We start from the raw sequence: 23,910 nt of genomic DNA on the forward strand, positions 1-23,910 counted from the left end.
AGCCCTTGAGATGGTTCAGAGGTTAAAATGGCTGTTAGAACTGTATATAATATTTAAAATTAGACCACAGCAGTGATTTTAACCACCAATGGCATTTTATTTTGGAAGTTTCTATGTATTACATAGGTATCAATTTCCTTTCTCTCACCACCCCTCCTAAAAAAATAAAAAAGATTAAAAAAAAACAAACCATATAAAATCTTAGTTTCTCTAAAGTCTTAAGTTTTAAAAAAAGAAAAACTTAAGCTGTGCTTCTCCTTTATGTGTGTGAACACTGCTTTTTAAGGAGAATTCATAGTCTGGCCTTATGCTCAGTATAGATTTCTACTCCTTTCTGGGGAAAAAATGGTCAGTGCTTCTGCTTCCTTTTAGTAAATTCATTTCTCAATTATTACACATTATCATTCCCCACTTGACACCTTCTTAGAAACTTTATTGTTGGATGCAGTTTTCATTTGGCAAAACTCCAATGTGGCTTTGCGTGGGATGTGTAAGTGTCAGAAACAGCAGTGTTGATGTTCTGGCTTTGAGAGGGAAAAGAAAGAGAGAGATGCGTACGTTCCCGGGAAGAACTGTAGGAGGCTGAAATGGGGTGTACAGAGGTCAGAAGGCTGATAGACACCACTGGGTTCTGAATTCTGTGGCTGTCAGCCACCAAAGTATGCAGTATGGACTGGAATATAAGTCTCTGCAGGAAGAAGTGTGGTGGGGCACTGCAAAATGACGGGGCTGGCTTCATTTTGTTTCGCATCTATTAAGCAGATACACACACAAGGAGCAGTATGCGTCGTCTGCAGTGAGCGGCAACCTGTGTACGATCTCGTATGGGCATTCCTGCCAATGCCGTCAACCTTGGCTCCGGGAGAAGAGAAAAGAAGCATCCTGTGAAAACACACTTCCATCTCTAATTCACCCAAGGCCCCAGCACCACAATTTGCAAAACCAAAATGAAGTTCAGAGCTATGTGTCTTTCTAGACCATCTGGAAGCTGGCTCGCTGGGGTCATCTCGGATGACCTGGGTGTGCCCGAGAGCCGCAAGACTACCCAGAAGGGTATGCCTTAATGATCTTCACATCGTCCACAGGGCGGTCCTGGGAGTTCGTTTCCACCATTCCTACTCGATTCACCATTCCTATGCCCTGGCACACACGGCCAAAAATGGTGTGTTTGCCGTCAAGCCACTGGGTGGGAGCCAGGGTCACAAAGAACTGGCTGCCATTGGTGTCTGGCCCTGCATTGGCCATTGCAAGAATTCCGGCCCCTGGTGGAAAAAAAGGAAGAGAGGAGAGTATGAAGAATCCCACAGCTCCAGCCAGGACCTACTTCACCATCCTAGCGATGAAAAGAAGCCAGACCGCATTCTGGCCTCTGGACTCCACCACCCAACCCAGACATTTCCCTCAGGGCAGCTCTCTCACCTTGCGCAAAGGCCATCAGCTGCACTACCCCGATTACCTTATCTCCCTAGTCGTCACTTGGTCCCCAGCCTCTATCAGTGATGAACCCCGCTAATCACCGGACCATGTTCCCAATTCCCCTAAGAAATCCCAGCAAGGTTTGCTGCTGCTTTGAGGAAGCTTTTGGTTTTCTTATAGTTTATAACAGCAACATTCAACAAATAGTTATTGTCTAGAACACCCAGACCAGCACTCTGAACCATGCAGGACTCTGAGAGGGGCACCACTTTCTCTAATCCTCCAGGGCTCCTGGTGGCGCCGCGGCTGGGCAGCTTCAGGGCACCATGCCACGATGTCTGGCATTCACCTTGAATCACAGCCAAAAGGATGAACTTTTAACACACTGAGGACGGGGCATTTAAATGTATAGACTTAAATCTGTGTCACCAGTCTACAATGTGTTAAAATCCACCCCCACCCCCCCTTTCACACCCAGGCCAGTCAGATGACTTACCCGTGAATTTCAAGTCTGGATGAAGTTCATCTTCAAACTGCTTGCCATAGATAGATGCACCACCTCGACCTGTCACGTTAAAAGATGGGAAACCAATCAGCCAGGCCCACGTGCCACCTCACGGCAAGAACAATGGGCTTGATTCAAAGGATTTTTTAGAGACAGGAGAGGAAAAAGTGGAGCGCACGCCGAACCTCCTGAAGTGCGCTGCAGCTACGCAGCCCCGAAGCGGAAACAGGCACAGCACACGCAAATCACTGGTTTCATTCAGGTAAGACATTTCTTTTCACAATAACACTAAGAGTGTTTTCCTTGCTTATTAAAGTACTATATGTTCACTGTCAAAAATGTAGAAAATACAGAACATTATCAAAAGAACACTAAAGTCCCCCGTAATCTAACCATCTACAATAACCATCACTCAGAGTTTGGTGTGTTAAGAGGTTTCTTCATGTTCAACATTTTTATGAGTATTTCAGACAGGAGCGCCCCAAGCCCTAACCTGTGCCCATCAGACAAGGCTAATAAGTCAGCATTCCTCCCTGCTGAGCTGAGATTGGCCTCCGGATCCTCAGTAACCCACACTCCAGGCAGCCATTTTTAATGGCACAGAGACGGCACGAGAACTGAAACCTATTTGCTAGATGGAGGAAAATAAAACTCATTTAAGTCAAAGATATCTAGCTTAAGGAGAAACAGGGGCAGTGGTAAGTGGCAATGTGGCAGAAAGGAACTGTATTACAGAATCCACTGAGAGGAGAGGCAGTGTATCGGAAGGGGCATATGAAGAAACACAGAGTTGGAAATGCTTTGCTAGCAATGTCACCCCATGTTACTATATTATGTCCACAAGAGCGTGGTGCTGCACTGGGCACCCATGTTCTGTTGCTAGAGCAAATTGATATGTTCAATTATTTAGTCAGTCATATGCCTTGTTGAACTACTTTGGTTTCTCCAAGTTGACCAGCCAAGACAAACCACTGGGACAAAGTGACCACTGGATTTGTCAGCTTACTCTGCTTGTCTGACAGCCAGAAAACGGCCCAGACGCAGGGAGTTCACCCCCTTTTACAGCCTGCTGCGACAGCAGCATGTGAAAGCACCACGGCCACCCCCACGGGCCCCTAGGCCTGGGCTGTGGTGTTTCCATGGTAAAAATCCTTTGCTTTACCTCTTAGGATGCTCCACCACAGACAGCGTGTCACAGCCCCCGGTTCTTGTGCAAAAAGCAATGGGGGTGAGTCCTAACAGACTCGGGGAAACCTCCCAGGCCCTGGCTGCCTATGCTTCTGGAAAATTACTGAACTACCAAACTATGTAAAAATTCATTCTGGAAATTCTAACAAGCCAGTGTACCTCCCAATAGCAGTTATGTAACCAATATGTTCCCTCTGACTAGAGTCAACGTTGCCGTCTGAGGTTTGGGTGGAGGGGGCAGTGAGTGGAAGTGCTAGGGCTGAAGGCGAGAGGAGAGGGAGGGCTTGGTGGCACACTGAGGTCAAGCCCTCCACCCCGGCCTCCAGCGAGCAAGCTGAGAATGAAGCTCTGCAGTGCTGCCCACCCACAGCCTAAGCCTTGGAGCATGGGCCCTGCAAGCGGAGGGCTGCCAGAATGAAACCTCAGGACCACTGAAGCCTATCTCATAAATGGCACCACGAACTAGAAGAGGATTGTGGGACAGGTGAGCCTGGGGTGCTAAGCCATCAGAAGGAGATAAAAGAGCACGGAGGCCCCATTTTACTCAGTATGCAATTTAACCAACTGTGACTACTTGGGGCCTCTATAGCCGCTGTTTACTCATTATGTTATCTTTTCATAACCTAATTCAACTCAGTAGGGCTTGTAGCAAAATGTCAGCAAGACAAATAATTCCAATAAAAACAGTCCTTTGGGCATGTGGAATAGGGGAGAGCTGGTAGGGGGACAAGGAGTGATTAAAGAGTTCTCTGGTGCAAGAGCAGGCTGAACAGATGTCAACAATCACTTACAAAGCAGGCAAAACTTGGAAGCTTTGCAGTCAAAAACTTACTGTGTGCCTGCCTGGTCTAGTACAGATAACAAGGGAGACAGGCACAGATCTGTTTCTTAAACTCTGTACTCACGAAGTTTTTACTTTCTGTCCTCTTTTTTTTATTATTATTAGTTTCAGGTGTACAGAACAATGCAATAGTTATCCTTTTCACCCCTCACAAAGTAACAACCCTCCTACCCCCATGTATAGCATGTATATAACACATATATCATATAAATATAGATATATAATATATATGAATGTATTCTGGACATTAATCCTTTGTCAGTTAATGCTTTTGCAAATACCTTTTTCCAGTCGACATTTTTAATTTTTCTTTTTTTTTAAGCTGAGCCATCCTGCCATCTGTGGGCAGCTCAGTGGCAGCTCAGCTTGGGCCAGGAATTGAACTGCTGTTGCTCAGAGCTCAAACTCTTGAGCGAGCTCTTAACCAACTGAGCCACTCGGCCGGCCCCCTGTTTTTAACTTTTTTAATGGGGTCTTCTGGTGCACAGGTTTCTGCAGTTGAAATTCCTAAATCATTTTCTTTATCTATGTGTTCTATTTGTTTTTTAAAAAAGTCTTTCCTTATCCCCAAGACTCCTCTGATGTCTCTTATTCCTCCTGTTCACTGACTGGAAACCTCTCCAGATAAACAGGAGCGGGCACCTAAGACCTGCAGAGTGGTCTCTTACACAAAGGTTACCATGTTGGTGCAACTTGTCCACACCACTTGCTCCCATGTCACAGCTGAAGTCACCACAGATTAATATCCAGCCCCGAAGCTTGAATGGGCCAGTGACCCACAAGGAGGCCCATATGAAAACTCTGCTGGGGCACTCGACACCAGGAGGTAATTGATCAAACCAATCAAAGCCTCGCCTCTGGCCAGGGAACCTCTACCAGACCTTTCGGGTTAGCTGTCCTGAGTATTTCCAACCCCTTCTGCACAGCCTGCCTCAACCTCAGAGACAAGGAGGGCAGGTACTGACTAGTTCCTTCTACAACTAGGGGTGGTCAGATGACTCAGTTCTGACTTAGTGATAGAAACAGAAGCCTGCTGAATAGAGCTCCTGGGAAAGCGGCAGCTTTCCTGATAAAAAGGGACAAACACATTCATCTGTGCTTTATCCATAGTTCTTTCCCTGTCTTCCTTCTTTGGAAGCAGAGTGTGATGCCAGGAGCAGCAGCAGCCATCTTGCAACCACAAGACAAGTTTGAGATCAAAAGCCAACACACACTATAAATGGTAGAGTGGAAATACATGGCAAGCGTGGGTCCCTGACAACTCCGCTGGACGGTTGAACCAATGCCTGCAACTGCTTACCTCCAGACATTTTGTTATATAATAAAAACAAAAGCTCTCTGTTTAAGCCATTGTGGTTGTTACTTACAGCCAAAAGCACCCCACATTGATACAATCACTTTGTCAGTAACAAGAGTAGGGCGGGGGAACTGACTGTGGAGCTGCTGTTGGATTACCAGGGCAAATGCCAGATACCAGACCTAACCAGGAAACAACGCTACAGCTCCCAAAAGAAACTCTGCAGTCCTTCAGAGGGAGTCCTTCCTCACTTGCCTTCGGGGTCAGAGATATTTGGATCAGTGCCAACTCCACCACTTGCTAGCTGTGTAACTTTCAGCAAGACACCGTCTCTAATCCTCAGTTTCCTGGAATGCAAACTAGGAATAGTATTAATAGTACTTATGTCTCATAGGACTGTTATGAGAGTTAAATGAGATAATGAATGGAAACCACACAGTCTATAACACGGAGCAAACACAGGAGCATCAGCAACGATGAGCTCCCTGTAACTGAGAGAACCTCAGCATTGTCCAGGAGAGGCAACTGTAGGTCAGGATGAACAGTCCTCTGTTATTATAATAATATCTTGTATGGTGCTGGCAGAGTGGCTCAGCTGGTTAAGAGCTCACTTGGGAGCACCAGCTCTGAGCAGCAGGGCTGCGGTTCGGATACAACATTGAGGGCCAGTGACGCTGCGCCCTCTACAGCTAAGATGTTAACAACAGCTCAACCTGGAGCTGGGCTGCTGTGAGTCGCCGGCAACGGCATAGGCTGCAGCAGGGCTGCAGTGGGCTGCCGTGAGCTACGTGAGTGGCTGGCAGCCAGCATGAGTGGCTGGTAGCTGGTGTGAGCTACCAGGAGCTGCTGTGAGCGGCCGACCAACGACCGGTGACCGATTGCCTCGTCCGGGAAGAGCGCAATGATCATTCCAACATGGGCCAGTGAAGCGACGTCCACCACAGCTAGACTGAAGAACAAAACAGCAATTTGTCTGTCTGTTCCCCTTCCCCAATTCCCCAACGCTGTTACCTGCCCCCCCAATTCCCCAATAAAATCTTAAAAAAAAAAATCCTGTATAAATAAACTGTTCACATGACTATCTCACCACCATATACCTGCTCAATCCCATTCACCTTGAAGGAACTTTGCAACTACAGTTCCCCCCTCTCCTGTATCAATTTTGCTTTGTAGTGCATCATTTCTATCAGCATGAAAACATGGTATTAGTATTTCCCATCTTAAAAAACAAACAAAAAACTCCATCTCCTAGTATCCCCCTATTTTTCTGCATCCCTTCACAGAAAAATTCCTCAAAAAAGCTGTCGACACTTGCTGTCTCTGCTTCCTCTCCTGCCTCTTGAATGCTCTCTATTCAGACTTTTACCTTCACCACTCCACTAAAACCTCTCTGGTCAAGGTCACCAGTAACCGCTATGCCATTAAATCCAATGGCAGTCCTCAGGCCTCACCTTGCTTGATCCATAAGCAGCATCCGACAGTTGACAGCACCCTTCCTGAAACCCACCTTACAAGTGGCTCCTCATTTTCCTCTGCTGGCTCCCTCTCTCCCCCTCTCCTTTCACAGGCATTAAACCTGCACTGATGTGTGAAGACTTCCCCTTCCAACCCCTGCTCCTTCACTCCTTTATATTTCACAGGTGTTACCCCAATAAATCTCTTGCATGTTTAACTCTGTCTTGGCACCTGCTTCCCAGAAGACCAGAACCCACAGAACCACTATCATCCTAATCCAAACTAAAGTTCTAGCTTTGACAACAAGGAAAGAAAGCTTCCAACTGGTCTCCCTGCTTCCAGCTTTGCCTCTCCTTTCCTCACCAGTCTATTTTCCACCTAGAAGCCAAGGAGATCCTTTTAAAACAAGTGTCATTGTGGCAGTGCGCTGCTCAAAATCCTCCAGTGACATTTCATCGCCTTATGACAAAATCTGGTCTTCAGCCACAATTTACAAGACTCTCCATGACCTGGGACTCTGCTATCCTTCAAAGTTATCTCCTGCCACTCTGCCCCTTACTCCCCTGCTCCAGCCACACTGGTCTCTGTGCTGTTTCTTGCCAAGCACAGTACTCGGTCCTAAGACCTCTGACTGCTGTTCCCTCTCTAAATCCTTGCCCCTGACGTTCTCGTGGGTCACTGTGTCACTTTATTCAGAACTCTGCTCAGATGCCACCTCATCAGAGAGGTCTTTCCTAATCACACTATCCAAAATAGCACCACCCTCACTCTCTATCCCAGTAGTTCTCAGCCAGGGATGACTTTGCCCACTGCGGACTTCAGACAATATGTGGAGACATTTTTGGTTGTCACACTGAGGGGGTTCTACTGGCATCTAGAAGGTAGAACATCCTACAATGCACAGGACAGCCCCTCACAACAAAGAATTACCCAGCCCAAAATGTCAATAGTGCCGAGGCTGAGAATCTGTGCTCGATCTCCTTATACATTATTTCTTCCATATCATTTGTCATGACCTGACAGTATATTACATACTTATTTGTTCACTGTCTATCTCTTCCAGCTCTAGACGGATGCCTGACTATGGCAGGAGTCTAACAGACATTTCTTAAAAAAAACTAATAAATAACATAAATAATAAATAACCACCCTTTTTTGAGCTGTTGTGCCAAGCCTGTGCTAACCATTTTATGAAGATCAGTCATTTACTACTCACAACCCCATGAGGCGCATGTAACTGAGCAGCACAGGGATAACAAGAGGGACTCCATTTTAAAACCAGGCTCCATCCTGTCTATAAGGTCAGGAATACAAAGCGAAAAGCCCGAGACACTGATTAACTACCTACTGCTCACATCCTGAAAGTACATAACTAAGAAGGGAAGAAAATATAATGCAGTCAGCAGACCTTGTAGAATACCAGCATGCTCTGTTCTCAAGAAGCTAATCATTGTTTGTAAGAAAAACCAGAGATTATAAAACTCCTGTGTAAAATCAGTTTTTACAGAACTGCAAGAAGACCCTGTCATGAGACAAGATTGAGGAGACAAGACACCTGCTGACCACGAGATGGAAACACTGTTTGCTGACCATAGCAGTAATGACCCCCTAGCCTCCCTTGCTCCCCGAAGAGCCCGTAAAAGCCCCTCACACGATCCTATCAGGGAGCCAGCCAGCTCCTTCCTTCCTGCTGGTTCCCTGGTGCACTAGCTATCTCTCAATAAAGCTCTGTTTGCTGAACTTCGTATTGACTACGGTGCCCATTTCTATGACATTGGGACCCAAAAATCTGGCATTAGTTGACTCCAGCAACATAACCACACTCCCTATTTATAGATAAGAAGGCCCAGCAAGGTTACATAACTTGTCTACATTTAATAAGTATGCGTGTGAAGCCAAGACTCAACCCCAAACCTACCAGGCTCCACAAATCCTGCTGTTCACCCCCACACTATACTACCTTGCCATATCCCAGGGCTGGATTACATTTCCTCACATTATTTTTCTTATCCCAGACTCAAGTCTCAAACAGTCCTTAAATGACGCTACATCAAATCTGAACTCCTGTCTGGTAGTCTCCATGAACTGGCCCCCTAGCTTACCGCCCCCCCCCCAGATCTCCTACCACTCTGTACACTCTGCTCCAAACTGCTCCTTTACTGTCCCTAAAACATGCAGTTCAGGGGCCTCAGGAATCACATCTTATGCACTTGTCCTAGGTGTGAACAGGTGTCTGGGTCATGTCGCACAGCCAGTCCTAGAGATGGGTGGCCGGCTGTCCTTCACACCCTACATGCCTCTGACATGGGTGTCTCTGTTCTGTACTCATTCGTCTTCCTAAATCCAAAATGTCCTTCCCTGTCCTCTCAAGAGTAAAAATTCTACATTTCTCCAAGGCCTACCTCAAAATATGCCTCCTTCCCACTCTAATCCCACTCCACTGTACTATTTCTCTTATTATTAATTATTCCAGCCTATGTTATATAATAATCCACAGCATACCACCCTACATTTGCATATTTACTACATTATTACTTTCTAAGTATTTCTTATACTGTCTTGTCTTCCTGGCAAGACAAGGAGCTCTGCAAGGAAAAGAAAAATGCCTTGGCTTCTCATGCTTAAGTACTCCTCACAGGCGTTAGAATAGCACAAGATACTCAGCAGACTCTTAGCAAATATTCATCAAATGAATAAAATTAACAATGAGCTTGCTGTTCAACACATTCAATTTCAGGTGTTCCTGGGGCTGCCTCTTGGAGAGATGAAATCAGAGTGTGGGTGACGCACAGCATAATCAGCATGTAATTAACCACTGCAATCACGGCAGCTAGGTACAGAGCAGGAAGAGCCGGAAAGAGTGCCATGTCTTACAGGGAGGTGAGGAAGAGAAGTTAGTAGAGACAGATAAAAGACATTCAGAGGGCTAAGTAAAGAGCCAGCATAAAATTACTACAATAAGGGGGATTTAAAAGAAGAAAAATGGTTTAAAATGAGGCAGGAAGTCAAAGGGCATTTGAACTGAGACAACGTTTCGCAGAGATGCATCAGAAAGACCATGGAGGGCCGGCCGAGTGGCGCGACGGTTAAGAACTGGCTTGGGACACCAGAGGGCCCCGGTTCGGATCCCACATATGAGGGCCAGTGACACTGCCCTCTACAGCTAAGATGNAACAGCCCATTCTAGAGAAGGGATAAAAACCCCAAGTCCTAGGAAGTCCACCCTTTTTTCCCTTTTTGGACGCCCTGCTCTTTTGACCGCTTCTTCCTTTTCTTCGACCTTTTTTGAGCCGCGCCTTTGCACGTGGCCTGCTCCAAACTCTTTGGAATGTACTTTCTCTTCTAATAATGGGCCCTTGAGCCATTCTCTACTGCTCGGGCCTACTTCTACTTCTTTGAAATATAGTCCCTTCGAATAAACTACTTTTTCAGTACTTTACTCCGGCATCTTGTTCAATTCTTTGCTCGAGTTGCCAAGGACCTGGACTTTGCGCCAAGAAGGGCCCACTTTCTGACAACAGATGAGTGTCTTATTCCTTGCTTCTAGAGGTGGATCCAATAATGTCCATCCAGTTCAGGCTGAAAGAAATGTTTCTAATTTCCCAGAACAGTACTTTGTACCCCAAAACCAGCTCTGGGCAGTTATAAAGTCATTTACATGCTGTTCAGTTTTGCCTTTTGTTAAGAGAGGATGGAGAATGGTTGCACATGGGTGAATGCTTGGGGAATAGAACCTTGTTTGGCCATTCCATGAAGTAAATCACCATTTCCAAAATTTATAGAGCAATTAGGAGGAAAATTTAAGCTACAATCCTCTTTGATCAAGGAGCTACCAGTTTAAGGAAGCAAACACCACCACAGTTATTGCCTCCAAGCCCATCACAGCAGGCATGTGTATCTCTTCCAAGTGTGAGGGATGGTTCAGGTCTCTCAGCACACTCACCTGATCAATCTACAGAAACGCTAATCGGTATCACTTAACTTCCTTTTTGGTACTGACTTTTTAGAGTCAGACCTGCTCTTGAAAGGGAGAAGTCCACTGGAGACCCACAAACCTAAAATAATGTGAAATCTTGAAAATGAGCCCTTGAGATGGTTCAGAGGTTAAAATGGCTGTTAGAACTGTATATAATATTTAAAATTAGACCACAGCAGTGATTTTAACCACCAATGGCATTTTATTTTGGAAGTTTCTATGTATTACATAGGTATCAATTTCCTTTCTCTCACCACCCCTCCTAAAAAAATAAAAAAGATTAAAAAAAAACAAACCATATAAAATCTTAGTTTCTCTAAAGTCTTAAGTTTTAAAAAAAGAAAAACTTAAGCTGTGCTTCTCCTTTATGTGTGTGAACACTGCTTTTTAAGGAGAATTCATAGTCTGGCCTTATGCTCAGTATAGATTTCTACTCCTTTCTGGGGAAAAAATGGTCAGTGCTTCTGCTTCCTTTTAGTAAATTCATTTCTCAATTATTACACATTATCATTCCCCACTTGACACCTTCTTAGAAACTTTATTGTTGGATGCAGTTTTCATTTGGCAAAACTCCAATGTGGCTTTGCGTGGGATGTGTAAGTGTCAGAAACAGCAGTGTTGATGTTCTGGCTTTGAGAGGGAAAAGAAAGAGAGAGATGCGTACGTTCCCGGGAAGAACTGTAGGAGGCTGAAATGGGGTGTACAGAGGTCAGAAGGCTGATAGACACCACTGGGTTCTGAATTCTGTGGCTGTCAGCCACCAAAGTATGCAGTATGGACTGGAATATAAGTCTCTGCAGGAAGAAGTGTGGTGGGGCACTGCAAAATGACGGGGCTGGCTTCATTTTGTTTCGCATCTATTAAGCAGATACACACACAAGGAGCAGTATGCGTCGTCTGCAGTGAGCGGCAACCTGTGTATGATCTCGTATGGGCATTCCTGCCAATGCCGTCAACCTTGGCTCCGGGAGAAGAGAAAAGAAGCATCCTGTGAAAACACACTTCCATCTCTAATTCACCCAAGGCCCCAGCACCACAATTTGCAAAACCAAAATGAAGTTCAGAGCTATGTGTCTTTCTAGACCATCTGGAAGCTGGCTCGCTGGGGTCATCTCGGATGACCTGGGTGTGCCCGAGAGCCGCAAGACTACCCAGAAGGGTATGCCTTAATGATCTTCACATCGTCCACAGGGCGGTCCTGGGAGTTCGTTTCCACCATTCCTACTCGATTCACCATTCCTATGCCCTGGCACACACGGCCAAAAATGGTGTGTTTGCCGTCAAGCCACTGGGTGGGAGCCAGGGTCACAAAGAACTGGCTGCCATTGGTGTCTGGCCCTGCATTGGCCATTGCAAGAATTCCGGCCCCTGGTGGAAAAAAAGGAAGAGAGGAGAGTATGAAGAATCCCACAGCTCCAGCCAGGACCTACTTCACCATCCTAGCGATGAAAAGAAGCCAGACCGCATTCTGGCCTCTGGACTCCACCACCCAACCCAGACATTTCCCTCAGGGCAGCTCTCTCACCTTGCGCAAAGGCCATCAGCTGCACTACCCCGATTACCTTATCTCCCTAGTCGTCACTTGGTCCCCAGCCTCTATCAGTGATGATCCCCGCTAATCACCGGACCATGTTCCCAATTCCCCTAAGAAATCCCAGCAAGGTTTGCTGCTGCTTTGAGGAAGCTTTTGGTTTTCTTATAGTTTATAACAGCAACATTCAACAAATAGTTATTGNAAAAAAAAAAAAAAAAAGCCAAAACTTCACAAGCATCAGCCAAATAAGAAAAAGGAAACAGACTTCCTCCAAAAATTCTGAGGAGTCAGCCAAGGAAAGAAATAGAAGATTCGTCTGCCCGTCTCCCTAAGTTATAATCAGGAAAGGAGTGGTGTCACCCAGAGAATTCTTACAAATACTCTCCAAATTTGAGAAGCCCACAGAGGGAGAGGGTGAGTAGCCCTGAAAAAGTTAAGGAGAGGTCTGCACACCCCACAGGTGCTCAGGAGTGGCAGGGCGGCCATCCAGCATTGGCCACTTTGGGAGTAGGGGTGGGGGGCACTGGATTCCGGGGCCACCTCAGGAACTTTGGGAGAAAACCTAATCCAAGCAAAGGCTTCTCCATGGCTGTCTCAAGCTACAGATGGTTCAATAAAAACAAGAATCCAATAAACCAAGAGCTCAAAACCAAGATTATACATCAACAGAATCAAGCGAAAAGACTGCAGAGCTAAGGAAACAGATTTAGAGCCACATGACACCAATACAGCACTAATAAATAAATTAGAGCAGTAAGGAACAGAATAGACATGACTGAAAATTGAATAAGGCACAGAATAAAGGTCTGAGATATTTCATTGGTTGCAGAGAAAAAAATAGAAAAAACATCATCTCATACACTCAAAAGAAATGGAAAGCAACGGTGATGAGATGGAGAATAACTAGTTTCCTGAAATAGAAAATCCAATAAGCATAACAGAGAAAATAGTCAGAAATACAAATCAAAAAATTTCCCCTGAATTAAAGGAAGAAATAAATCTGACCTCAGTATTCTCCAAAGCCATGTTCAAAGCCAGCAGGTGATGGAATAGAATTGTCTAAAAAGATCTGAGGGAATGAGTGTGGCCCAAGAATAGTATACCCAGTCATGGTCTTTTACAAGTCTGAGGGCAACAGACAGAGATTCTCAAACGTGATTGGGTTAAAAAATATAACACCCTCCAGCCCTTGCAATAAAAAAAGCACTCAACAGGAAAGTGCCCGCTAGCGCTTGTGAATAGAAACGCCTAGTGGTGAGCGCTGAGTCCGTCGGAAACTTAGAACCCATACTGTTTCTGAAGAAGTCGTGGGTGTGGAGTGGAAAATGTAAACTCTGACAAGGAAAAACAAAACCAGCAACAAAAATTGGGAATGAGGTTGGGATAATTGAAAAATATATATATTGATCTCTGTCCCCAATTCTTGGCACAGAGCTCCCGAACCCTTGTAATTTCCTAAGTGATAGGAACACTTAGGAGCATCTCTTATTCTAATATTTGGTCTTTGACTCCACACTGAAACAGGGCTCCTAAAACCCCTGGAAATTCTAAGTGATTAGAGCACTAGGAGCAGCTTTTGCTCTAATGAGGTGACTCTGGGTGGCTCCTGGATGGGGGCTGGTCTTCAAAGACCAAGCCATTAAAAGCTGTGAATGTTCAGTACCCCCAGCAACCACCACCGCCACTTCTCCAGAGAGGGGAGGGGCATGGAAATGGAGTTAATAACTGACCACACCTACATGTGGAAGCCACCATAAAATCCCAACAGTACAGGGTTCGGCCAGCTTCCAGGTGGGCAAACACATCCACACTGGGAGGGTGATGCACCCCCAACTCCACGGGGACAGAAGCTCCGGCACTCAGAACCCTCCCAGACCTCGCCCTACACATCTGTCCTCTGGCTGGTCATCTGTAGCCTCTACCATATCCTTTAACAAACCAGTAAATGTTAAGTGTTTTCATGAGCACTGTGAGCCGCTCTGGCAAAGTAAATGAACCCAAGGAGGGAATCGCTGGGAGGTCTGATCTATAGCCAGTTGATCAGGTATTTATTTGTACCTGGGCTTGTGACTTGTCTGGAGAGAATGAGAGAGAATGAGAGAATGAGAGAGAGAGAGAAAGAGAGAAAGGGGAGCACACACAAGGGGCAGTCTTGTTGGAATGAGCCCTTAACCTGTGGGATATGATACTATCTCTGAGTAAATAATCACACAGAATTGCTTTTTGTAGGGAAAAACCTCTATACACTTGGCGATCACAAGTGTCAGAAGTGAAGTGTTCTGTGTGAGTATGTAAAAGTAAAAGGGAAACACAGGATGGAAGAACTGGGGTTTTTTCCAACACAGGAGGTGGGCAAAATTGTATTTTTCCTAAACAATAGGAATGAATAGAAATTTAAGTACTAATTGCCTCATCTCTCATAGCAGGAAGTTAATTTTTCTGTTAAATACAGAGGGTGCAAAAAAATGTATACATGTTTTAAGAAGGGAAAACTGTATTAAAATTGTAATACTCAATATACACCGATAACAAAAGACGAATGCAAGTCACGTTTGACTTCTGCAATTACAAGAGGTGCTCAAAGTGGTTACCGTCAGTGTTCAGACACTTCTGATTATGGCAAATGACTGCTTGAGCAACGTTGACGAAAGTGTCCACTTGTATTTACTTTTTTGGCACCCCCGATATATACAAAATTAAATACAATACTTTTATTTTAAAAACAAATAGCACATACAACACTGCCTATTTAAATTATGTCCATTTAGTTTTTCATCCTTTCATCCTTTTAACTACATATCTGAAAGAAAGATGTCTACAATAATAGCCAAAAGTTAACAATGATCATTTCTGAGAGGTAGAATATTGGGGGAATAGTTAATGGCATTAGGAATCTTTAGGAGGTATACTTATGAGTGATTTTTGTTCTTTTTTCTACTTTTGTATATATTCTATACTTTGAAACGTGTCCATATACATTGAAAAAAAAATTGAACAGTCGCCGGTTTGATTCCCAGCCCAAGCTGAGCTATCGCTGAGCTGCCAACAGGTGGCAGGATGGCTCAGCTAAAAAAAAGAAAAAGAAAAAGAAAAGAAAAAAAAAATTGAATGCCTCTGTCATAAAGGATAAAGGATAATTGAGAACAAGAGCAAGAAAACTCTGCCACAGAAAGACCAAGCTTATTTAAGGCAAAAGAGCAGAACAGTAATTAGCAGAAAGAAAATGCAGACTGAGAAGTAATGGCCCTTGAAACTAATAAATGTTATTAGCATTTCACTAAGAAATTTCACTAATAAATCCCATCTAAATGACAATAACTCCCAAATTCATACCTCCATCTCAGACCTTTCCTTGAACTCCACAATCATACCCCATTACTTATTCAATACCTCTACTTGAAGATCTGACAAGTATTTAAAACATAATATGTCTCAAACCAAAATCAAATTCTGTTTTCCCCTCCAAACATGCTTCTCTGTTAGCCCTTCCCACTTCACTAAATTCAAGTCAAAAGCTTTGAAGTCATCTTTCACCATCTCTCTCACACACCCACCCACCCCCAATCCAATCTCAGCAAATCCCACTGGCTCTATTTCTACCAAAACATAACTTCAATCCTGTCACTTCCACTAGCTTCTCTACTATCAGCCTACTCTAAGCACATATTTTTAGACTGGACGACTACAGCAGCCTTCTAACTGGTAACCAGCTCCCACTCTTGCCCGGCCCCTGTATCTATTCTCCAAACAGCAGCCAGAGTCACCTTTTTAAAGCACAGGTCAGATCATGTCACACTTTTGCTCAAAACTCTAAAGGTCCCGTCTTATTCAGAATAAAAGCCAAAGTCTCTACCACGCCCTACCAGGCCCTACATGGGCTCCTCCCTTTTAGCCTCCTTCCTCTTTCATCTAGTCACAAGGCTCATTCCCTCACTCATTCAGATCTCTGCTCCAATAACATCTACTCAGAGAGGACTTTCCTTTCTATTAAATATGCATGCATCCCCACATCCTTTTCCTGCTTGATTGAGAGCAGGGAGTTTTTTAATTTGTTCATGTCTATATCCCTAGGGCTTAAACAAGTATCTGAGGGCCGGCTGAGTGGCTCAGTTGGTTAAAAGTTAGCTTAAGAGCGTGAGCAACAGGGCCGACGGTTCGATTCACACATGGGCCAGTGATGCTAAGCCGGCCTGAGCTGAGCTGCCGCTGAGATGCCAGGAGGTGGCAGGATGGCTCAGCTGATGAGAGCATGTGCTCCTAACAAGACTGCCTGTTTGATGGTGGGCTATGTCCGGCCACAACTAAGACTGAACTTGGCACCTTGAACTGAGCTGCCGCCTGGATGGCTCAGTGGATAGAGTGTGTGCTCTTAACAACAAGGCTGCTGGTTCGACTTCCACATGGGATGGTGGCTACACCCACCTGCAACTAAGATTGTAACACAGCACCTTGAGCTTAGAGGCCACGAGCTGTCGACGGGCAGCCAGATGGTGACCGGTGCCCTCTACAACTAAGGTTGAAGAACAACAACTTGGCTGGTCCCCCTCCCCAATTCCCCAACACTGTTCCCTTCCCCCAATTCCCCAATATAAAAAAAAAAAAACAAGTACCTGACACAAAGTAGGTGCTCAGTATTTGTCAAAGGAATTAATCAAAGAACCCAATAGTCTACTTTTCTCAAAATACTGCAAATATCTTTCTTTACTTTTCAGATTATCAGACTACTCTCTACATTACTGTAATTCAGGCAAATATCATTTGCTCTTAGTGTAAATTATGAGAAACTCTATAAAGCCCAGGAGTCAAGATTAGTTTCCTGTCAGTTCCACGTGTGTGCATTTGGGGGAGGGTGTGTGCTAAGAAGGGGAGGACTAGTCACCAGAACTACTAACCCAGCCCCTGGTATGTGGAAGAGCCTTGGTTGCCTTATCCCCCGTTATGACGGAACGAGATTTCAGAAACTAATGCTGGCCCCAGTGTACCTGTCCCTGTTGGGTCACCTCCCTGGATCATGAAGTCTTTGATGATTCTGTGGAATTTGGTGCCATTGTAGTAGCCTCGACGAGCCAACTCAGCAAAGTTCTTACAGGTCTTTGGTGCATGCTTCCAGTACAGCTCCAGCACAATGATGCCCATGCTGCAGGGGAAGAGGGCGGTAGAGCACGAGTCAAGAACAAGGTCACAGCAGACAGGAATATTATGGGACAGCTCCAGGACTCTTCATTTCCAAGCTTGGAAGTCACGAAATTGTGATAAACATCAGATTTCATGCTCAGCAAAGGAAAACACAATGCAAGTAGCAGGAACACAGTTATTTCCTTAGAGTAAACCATGCAGGGGCTTCTGGTACTTCTTTTAAGCAAAATAACCATGGACAACTAAAAATTTTAACACCTTACATATAAAAAAAAAATCACCAATCACAGGAAACTAATATAACCAACCCCTAAATTAATAGAAAAAAATCTTACACTTTGTAAATTTTTTAAAAAGGAGGATATTAAAATACCAGGAACTCATATTTCTTTATATATGCATGAGGTTCTGGGTGGGGATAGAAATGGGATAAATGGGAGACAGGAAGGTCTTCAATAAATATTTTTTAAACTTTCATATGTTTGTAAATATATTACCTATTCATAAAAATTTTTAATGGGAAAAAAAGGTACAGTTTCTACGTATTTAGGAAGGGGTGCAACAAAGGCAAGACCTAATTACTTCAAACCTTATACCTACCCAATGTGATGAGCACTTGCTTTTCCCAAGTATTGCTAAGGAAAAAGAAGACATAAAAGACATAGGACAGGTGCCTTCCCCTCCACTCCATCACTCACCTAGCCTTTAAACTCCAAGAATGTGAATAGCCAATGCAAAGCAGTGTAAGCACTCTATACTTTCTAAATTACTGTTGTAGACAGGTTCTTGGAAACTGTGACTTCTAGTGAAACAATGTATAATGAAACCAATTTACCCTAGGCTAACGGATACAAATAAGAGTTAAGTTCCTGAGGCATACTTCTGGTCATAAAAACATCACCAAACTTCTAAATAAAGACCAAAAACACTTCTAATATTTTACACTGAACAAAAATGTGAGCTATGCATACATTTAAAAAAGATTAATAAAACAAGTAAGATAATTATTTTCTAACCTGTTTATTCCAATTCAGAGTCTTGGGTGGCTGCAGCCCATCCTGGCAGCTCAGGGCACAAGGCGGGAACCAACCTTGGGGCAGGCCGTCCTTCCATCCCTGCACTCACACCACACCCACACTCACTCTGGGACAATTCAGACACCCTAATTCACCTATAGTGTGTATCTTTGAGATGTGGGAGGAAACTGGAGTACCTGGAGTTAACCCACACAGACATGGGGAAAACATGCAAACTCCACAGTCAGGGGCCCAGGCAGGGAACAGATTTTTTTTCCTCATCAGCGTTATAACAGAAGAATGTTGAACGTTTTTCAAGGACCGGCTGTATATGTAGTTTGTGCCAGAACATAGCTTTCTACTGGCAATTCATCCTTCACATCACTAATATTCAACACAGATTAACAATTACTCTGTGCAAGACACAGTTCTAGATGCTTTTCCCTTCATGGAGCTTACATTCTGGTGGATATTTTAAAAATACAGGTAATAACTTTTGGGACTGGCAATCAGGAAGCACCTATACTTTGAAATGTGCATACTTTTTGATAGCAATTTCAACTTCTAAGTGTCTATTCTGCAGGAAGACTTTCTAAAGTACTGAAAGATACAATATGTAAAAGGGTGTTCATTCCAGTATTTGTCATACTAAAAAACAAGAACAATTTAGATGTCCTTAAAAGAGGGAATGACTAAAATATGAAATATCCATACTACAGAACGCTACATGTACTAGTGTGAGAAAGGCAAATTACAGAAAAAACCAAATACAGCATGATCATCTGACCCTATGTTAAAAAAAAATAGAGCATAAAAGAAAGATATTTATATGTACATAGAAAAAGACCTGCAAGACCGGCCAAAAAACAATTAAAAGTATTTTTACAGGGAGGGGTGACTTTCACTGCTTGTTCTATACACTTTTACACTGCATGGATTTAAATTTTATTTTGTACTTTCAGAAAAACGTTAACAGGTGAGTTCAGAAATTACTTTCAAATTGGGGCCCAAGAAAGTAGAAATTTGATGTATAAGGTGGGGAAGATGGCTTGGGAGCAAAAGTAACATCTGAGAGAACTGTGCTCTGGTGGAAAGCAGTATAGGCAAGAACAGAAAGAAGACAGAGATGGTGGCTGGACCCTGGCTACTGATGGGGAAATGGCAGAAGAGGTAGCCAGAGAGGTGGGCAAAGGCCAGATGAAGTAAATCATCTTGAATGTCAGACTACAAAGTTTTAATTGTATAGTGCTGTAGTAGTAAAAAGTTACTTAAGTTTATTTGTCCTACTTTGGAAAGACCTCTTTGAACTTTCTCCAAAAGAGGCAATGGAATGAATGGGGCTAAAGAACCAAGCATGTGAGGCAGACATATCAGGTTCCAAATGAGGTTCCCCTCCTTGCTAGCTGTGTGGCTTTGGTCAAGCCATTTCATCTGTAAATGTTGGCATTTCCCTGCTAAAATTGGAGAGAAGGTGGAATAACACCTACGTGGTTTGAGTTGCTAGGAGGAGTAAACTAAATGTGATGCTACACATGTGAAGCTAGGGGCACAGCACCTAGCTGGTTGGTACTCAATTATACCACTCCTTGATTGTGGGGGAAATGTTCTTCTTCCTGTGTTCTCCTAACAATTTGTTTATACAACTGTAGTACTTACAAAGTTACAACTGTAGTACTTACAAAGTTACAACTGTACTACTTATCACGTTAATATTTACATATCTGTCTCCTTCACTACACTGCAAGGCTGTGTGTGTTTTATCCACCTCTGTATCGTCAGATGCCAGATTCCACGTCCCCGCCTGTGGACTCAATACACGACTGTTGAATGAATGGATGAATGAACGGAGGGCTAGGAGGAAGGCAATCAGACAGCTGTCGCTTGAGGTCTCAGCGCGAGCCGGTGCGAAGCTCGGACGCCAGGGGTGACGGTCCCCATTCAGCGCTCACTGCCGCCGCTCCACGCCTCTCCACGAGGAGGCCGGCCCAGCGAGGGAGCACGCCGGGAACCTAGCCCCAAGGCGAAGCCCGGGCTCCGCGTCGCCTCCGCCAGCCCAGCCCCAGAGGCCCGACCCCCCTCACCTGGTCTCCAAGTATACGTTGGGCGGCTGCCAGGAATCGGGGGGAATCGCCGCCATAGCGAAGCCCGCGGAATCCTTTTCTAGCCAACTGCTACTTCCGGCGTCGATTCGCTGGGGACCCGCCGCTGCAGCGCACACTTCCGGTCCCCGCCGTTCAACCCTGGCGATGCCGGGATTTGGGGAGTTGAGACAAAAGAGGAAAGAGCCCACCTCTAAGGCCGGGGAAGCTGGGGTGCTAGGCGAAAACAGGCCGGCGCCGCAAGAACGGAGGAAAACGCAAGCTCCATCAGAAGTAGTCTCCAAGTGAAGAAAGCGCGCCACTCTACAGACTCTCTGATTGGCTCGTTTCGGCGTGGAAGGCGGGAACAATCAGCAAATCTGCACTCCGATAGGAGTTAGGTCTTAACTCCATTCCAAGAATTTCTTAGTCCCACCGTAGGGCAGGGCTCGGAAGGAGAGGAAGAGAATGAAAGGGAATAGAGATGAGAAGATACCAGTAACTAGCTTTGCTAAAGCGCTGTACAGTTTACTTGGCACTTACACTTTATTATCAAATCTACTCCACAAAGCAATCCTGTAGATATTATTATCCTAATTTTTCAGATGTTAAAACAGATTTAGTAGTTAGATTGCCTATAGACATACAGCAAATCCGAGCCTCCAGACTCCAAAGGCAGAGAGTATAGGAAGAGAGGGAAGAGCCCAGAACAAAATGAGAGATAGGAAAAGGGAGAGATCAAAGAGATCAGGACTAGAGTGACTGGCTGGGATAGATGGTGCCCCAAGGTTGTTAGAAGAGTTTGCTCAGGGTCAGAGGAGGAGAAGCAAAGTAGAGGCACTGTGAGGAAGTTTGGATAGAGGACAAGAAAGAAATAGGGGTAAATAAGTTTATATAGTAAATGCTTTACACACCACTTAATAATGATGGCTAAATGAATGCTTACTTTGTGCCAGGCTAAGCACTATTGTGTACTTTCACATTGCCAAAATCAAACACAAGTGGAGACCAGACTTGAAAATTCCCTGAGCAGACAAACCAGTTTAGTAATACAAGCAAAACTTAATTTAGCTTATTCTTGTAAAACAAGCAAAACTTAACTTGGGCCACTTCTCATGAATGCCTCTGAAAATCATAAACAAAACTTAAATTGTTCCCCAAAATTGTTGAATGGTAACCACTTTTAACCCATCCTCTATCACAAGGAAAACTCTAATTTTATAACCAATCACTGAAGAATAAACAGCCACCGCCTCCTCACTATGTAAGCTGCTTTACAACAATGTACTTCTGAGCCTCATTCCATGTTCAGCTTGAGTGCTCTCAGTTTGAAAACTTGTGTGTGTTCACAATAAACTTGCTAATTACTACTCCAGTGATCCAGTGGTTTTACTTCCACTATTTCTGAACTTTTGACAACACTTAATCTTCAAAACCTGTGAGGCAGATATTATTACTATTCCCTTTTTACTTTGAGGAAACTGAGATAGAGATGAATAACTTACTCAAAGTACCACTGCTGTGAGCCTGTGCTCTTAACCACAGTTTAATCCTAGTTTCCTTAATTGTCAAGTGGGAATAAGGTTATACAAGGTTGTCAATATCAAACTAGACAGTAGAACTCCTTGAGAGAGGAACTGGACTTCCTTCATCTATGTGCCCTCCTCACAGAGTAGTGAGTTTAGGGTGCTCAGGTTTCACTGAATGAATAACAGACATAAAACAACATTTTAGATTGATGAGTACTGTGCTAATGAAAGGTATAACTAATTTTACACCTCCTGCAGTCTCGTGTTCATTTGCTCTTTGTGACTTTCAATTGTGGGAGGGAACAGCATTGGGGAATCGGGGAAGGGGAACAGACAAGTTGCTGTCCTTTTGTTCTTCAGTCTAGTTGTGGAGGATGTCACTTCACTGGCCCATGTTGGTATTATCATTGCGCTCTTCCCGAGTGAGGCAGTTGGTCGCCGGCCATTGGATGGCCCCTCACGGCGGCTCATGGCAGCTTTATGGCAGCCCACTGTAGCCCCACTACAGCTTACGCCGTCGCCAGCAGCCCAGCTCCAGGTCGAGCTGTTGTTTACCATCTTAGCTGTAGAGGGCAGTGTCACTGGCCCATGTGTGATCCGAACCAGTGGCCCAGCTGCCCAAGCCAACTCTTAACCAACGAGCCACTCGGTTGGTCCTCTTTGTGACTCTTGAGCTGGATAGGAAAGTCTTTATCATTGGTCCATCTTAGGAGGCTTAGGGGATAGTGAGGATGTGTTGGGGTTCACAAGAATAAGGCAGTGTCTTGCTGTCTCATTCCAAAGTCCTTCCTGAAAAGGCTCGATATTTATTGACCTTTTTGTCCCCAGGACAACATCAGGTGTCAGTGACTTCATGACAGAGTTGACAAAGAGGCCTGAAATCCTTTTCTGAGTTTTAGCTAATGGTTCACATTAAATTAATCAGAGTGGCTTGTATTTACTTCATTTATTCTGTATCTTCCTGTTTACAATAGACTCTCTCCCTTTCTCTCTTCTTGGTCTTTAATTCTGTGCTGCCTTGCATTGTCTAATTACTTGTGTCAGATTCTCTTTTCTCCAAGTAGATTGTTAAGAGCCCATGTTAGGGACCATGTCCTAATTCAATTCAGTTCAGTATTCACACAGGGCCTGTTCCAGACCAGAACTTGAACAGAGAGAGCCTCCAATGGCTGAGTGCAGATAAGGCACCAACCCACAAACAAGCAATTCTGTTAAACACAGGGTGCTATTGCCTGGGAACCTTGTCAAAAGTTTTTCTAAATCTCCACAGAGAGAAGCCAAACAATTTACTAAAGAAATGAGTAGATTTACTATCATTTCCTTCCCTATCCTCTCCCCCAAACCAGTGCCTCCTCCTATGCCTCGGATCACTATTGTCCTAATCACCAGGCCTATCTTTGACTCCTCAAACTCCCTCATCTACATCCCCACCCACATTACAGGTTACCAAGCACTTTCACACTCATGTTCTCATCTCAGTCTCCCATTGGCAAAGTTTTAGAGTGGAGGGCTCTGAGCGACCATCTGGAGGCGCAATTAGCTTCAGGGCCCACGAGGATTTACTGAGGGCTGGAACCCAAGCCTTTCCCCTGCCTTCCTTTCCTGAGCTTTTCTACTACTCAGCAGCCTTTCTGATCTCTTTTTTTCCTGGGAAATGTTTAAATGGATTCTCATTCTTCCATTCCCTTTACCTAGACCCTCAAAGTTGTATTTCCCTTGAACTTTCCCAAGTTAATTTTCCCTCTTCCAATCTAGCCTTCATCCTCCACTGTGTGTATATGTCCTTAGCAGAGCTCTGATCATGTCGCATCTGTGCTCAAAAATCTTCAGTGGTTTCTCACTGCCCACAAATTAAAGTCCTAGCATTCAAGGACTTCTTGGCCAAACTGATCTTTATGACAAACTGACCTTTAAAGATTGTTTTTCTTCTATAGGTGTC

At 44.4% G+C, this 23,910-nt stretch overlaps 1 protein-coding gene across 1 annotated transcript; it reads right to left on the bottom strand.

Moving 5' to 3' along the window:
- Positions 1 to 73: 73 nt before the first annotated feature.
- PPIL1 (peptidylprolyl isomerase like 1) lies at positions 74 to 20,745 on the bottom strand. Its single transcript, XM_019667429.1, has 4 exons — positions 20,446 to 20,745; positions 17,195 to 17,349; positions 1,913 to 1,981; positions 74 to 1,262 (listed from the first exon to the last, which is right to left on the bottom strand). Exons 1-4 carry the CDS (start codon positions 20,499 to 20,501, stop codon positions 1,042 to 1,044), a joined length of 501 nt encoding a protein of 166 aa, XP_019522974.1. The 5' UTR covers positions 20,502 to 20,745; the 3' UTR covers positions 74 to 1,041.
- Between the last annotated feature and the right edge of the window lie 3,165 nt (positions 20,746 to 23,910).

The sequence above is a fragment of the Hipposideros armiger genome, unplaced genomic scaffold, assembly GCF_001890085.2.
Source record: "Hipposideros armiger isolate ML-2016 unplaced genomic scaffold, ASM189008v1 scaffold_497, whole genome shotgun sequence".
NCBI lineage: Eukaryota > Metazoa > Chordata > Mammalia > Chiroptera > Hipposideridae > Hipposideros > Hipposideros armiger.

Bases quoted from the DNA above. Each gene is read 5' to 3' on its own strand.
- PPIL1 (XM_019667429.1), bottom strand. From the start codon at position 20,501: ATGGCGGCGATTCCCCCCGATTCCTGGCAGCCGCCCAACGTATACTTG. The intron at 17,350-20,445 runs GTGAGGGGGGTC...CTTCCCCTGCAG, and splicing joins AACGTATACTTGGAGACCAG to CATGGGCATCATTGTGCTGG. The intron at 1,982-17,194 runs GTACACTGGGGC...TTAACGTGACAG, and splicing joins AGGTGACCCAACAGGGACAG to GTCGAGGTGGTGCATCTATC.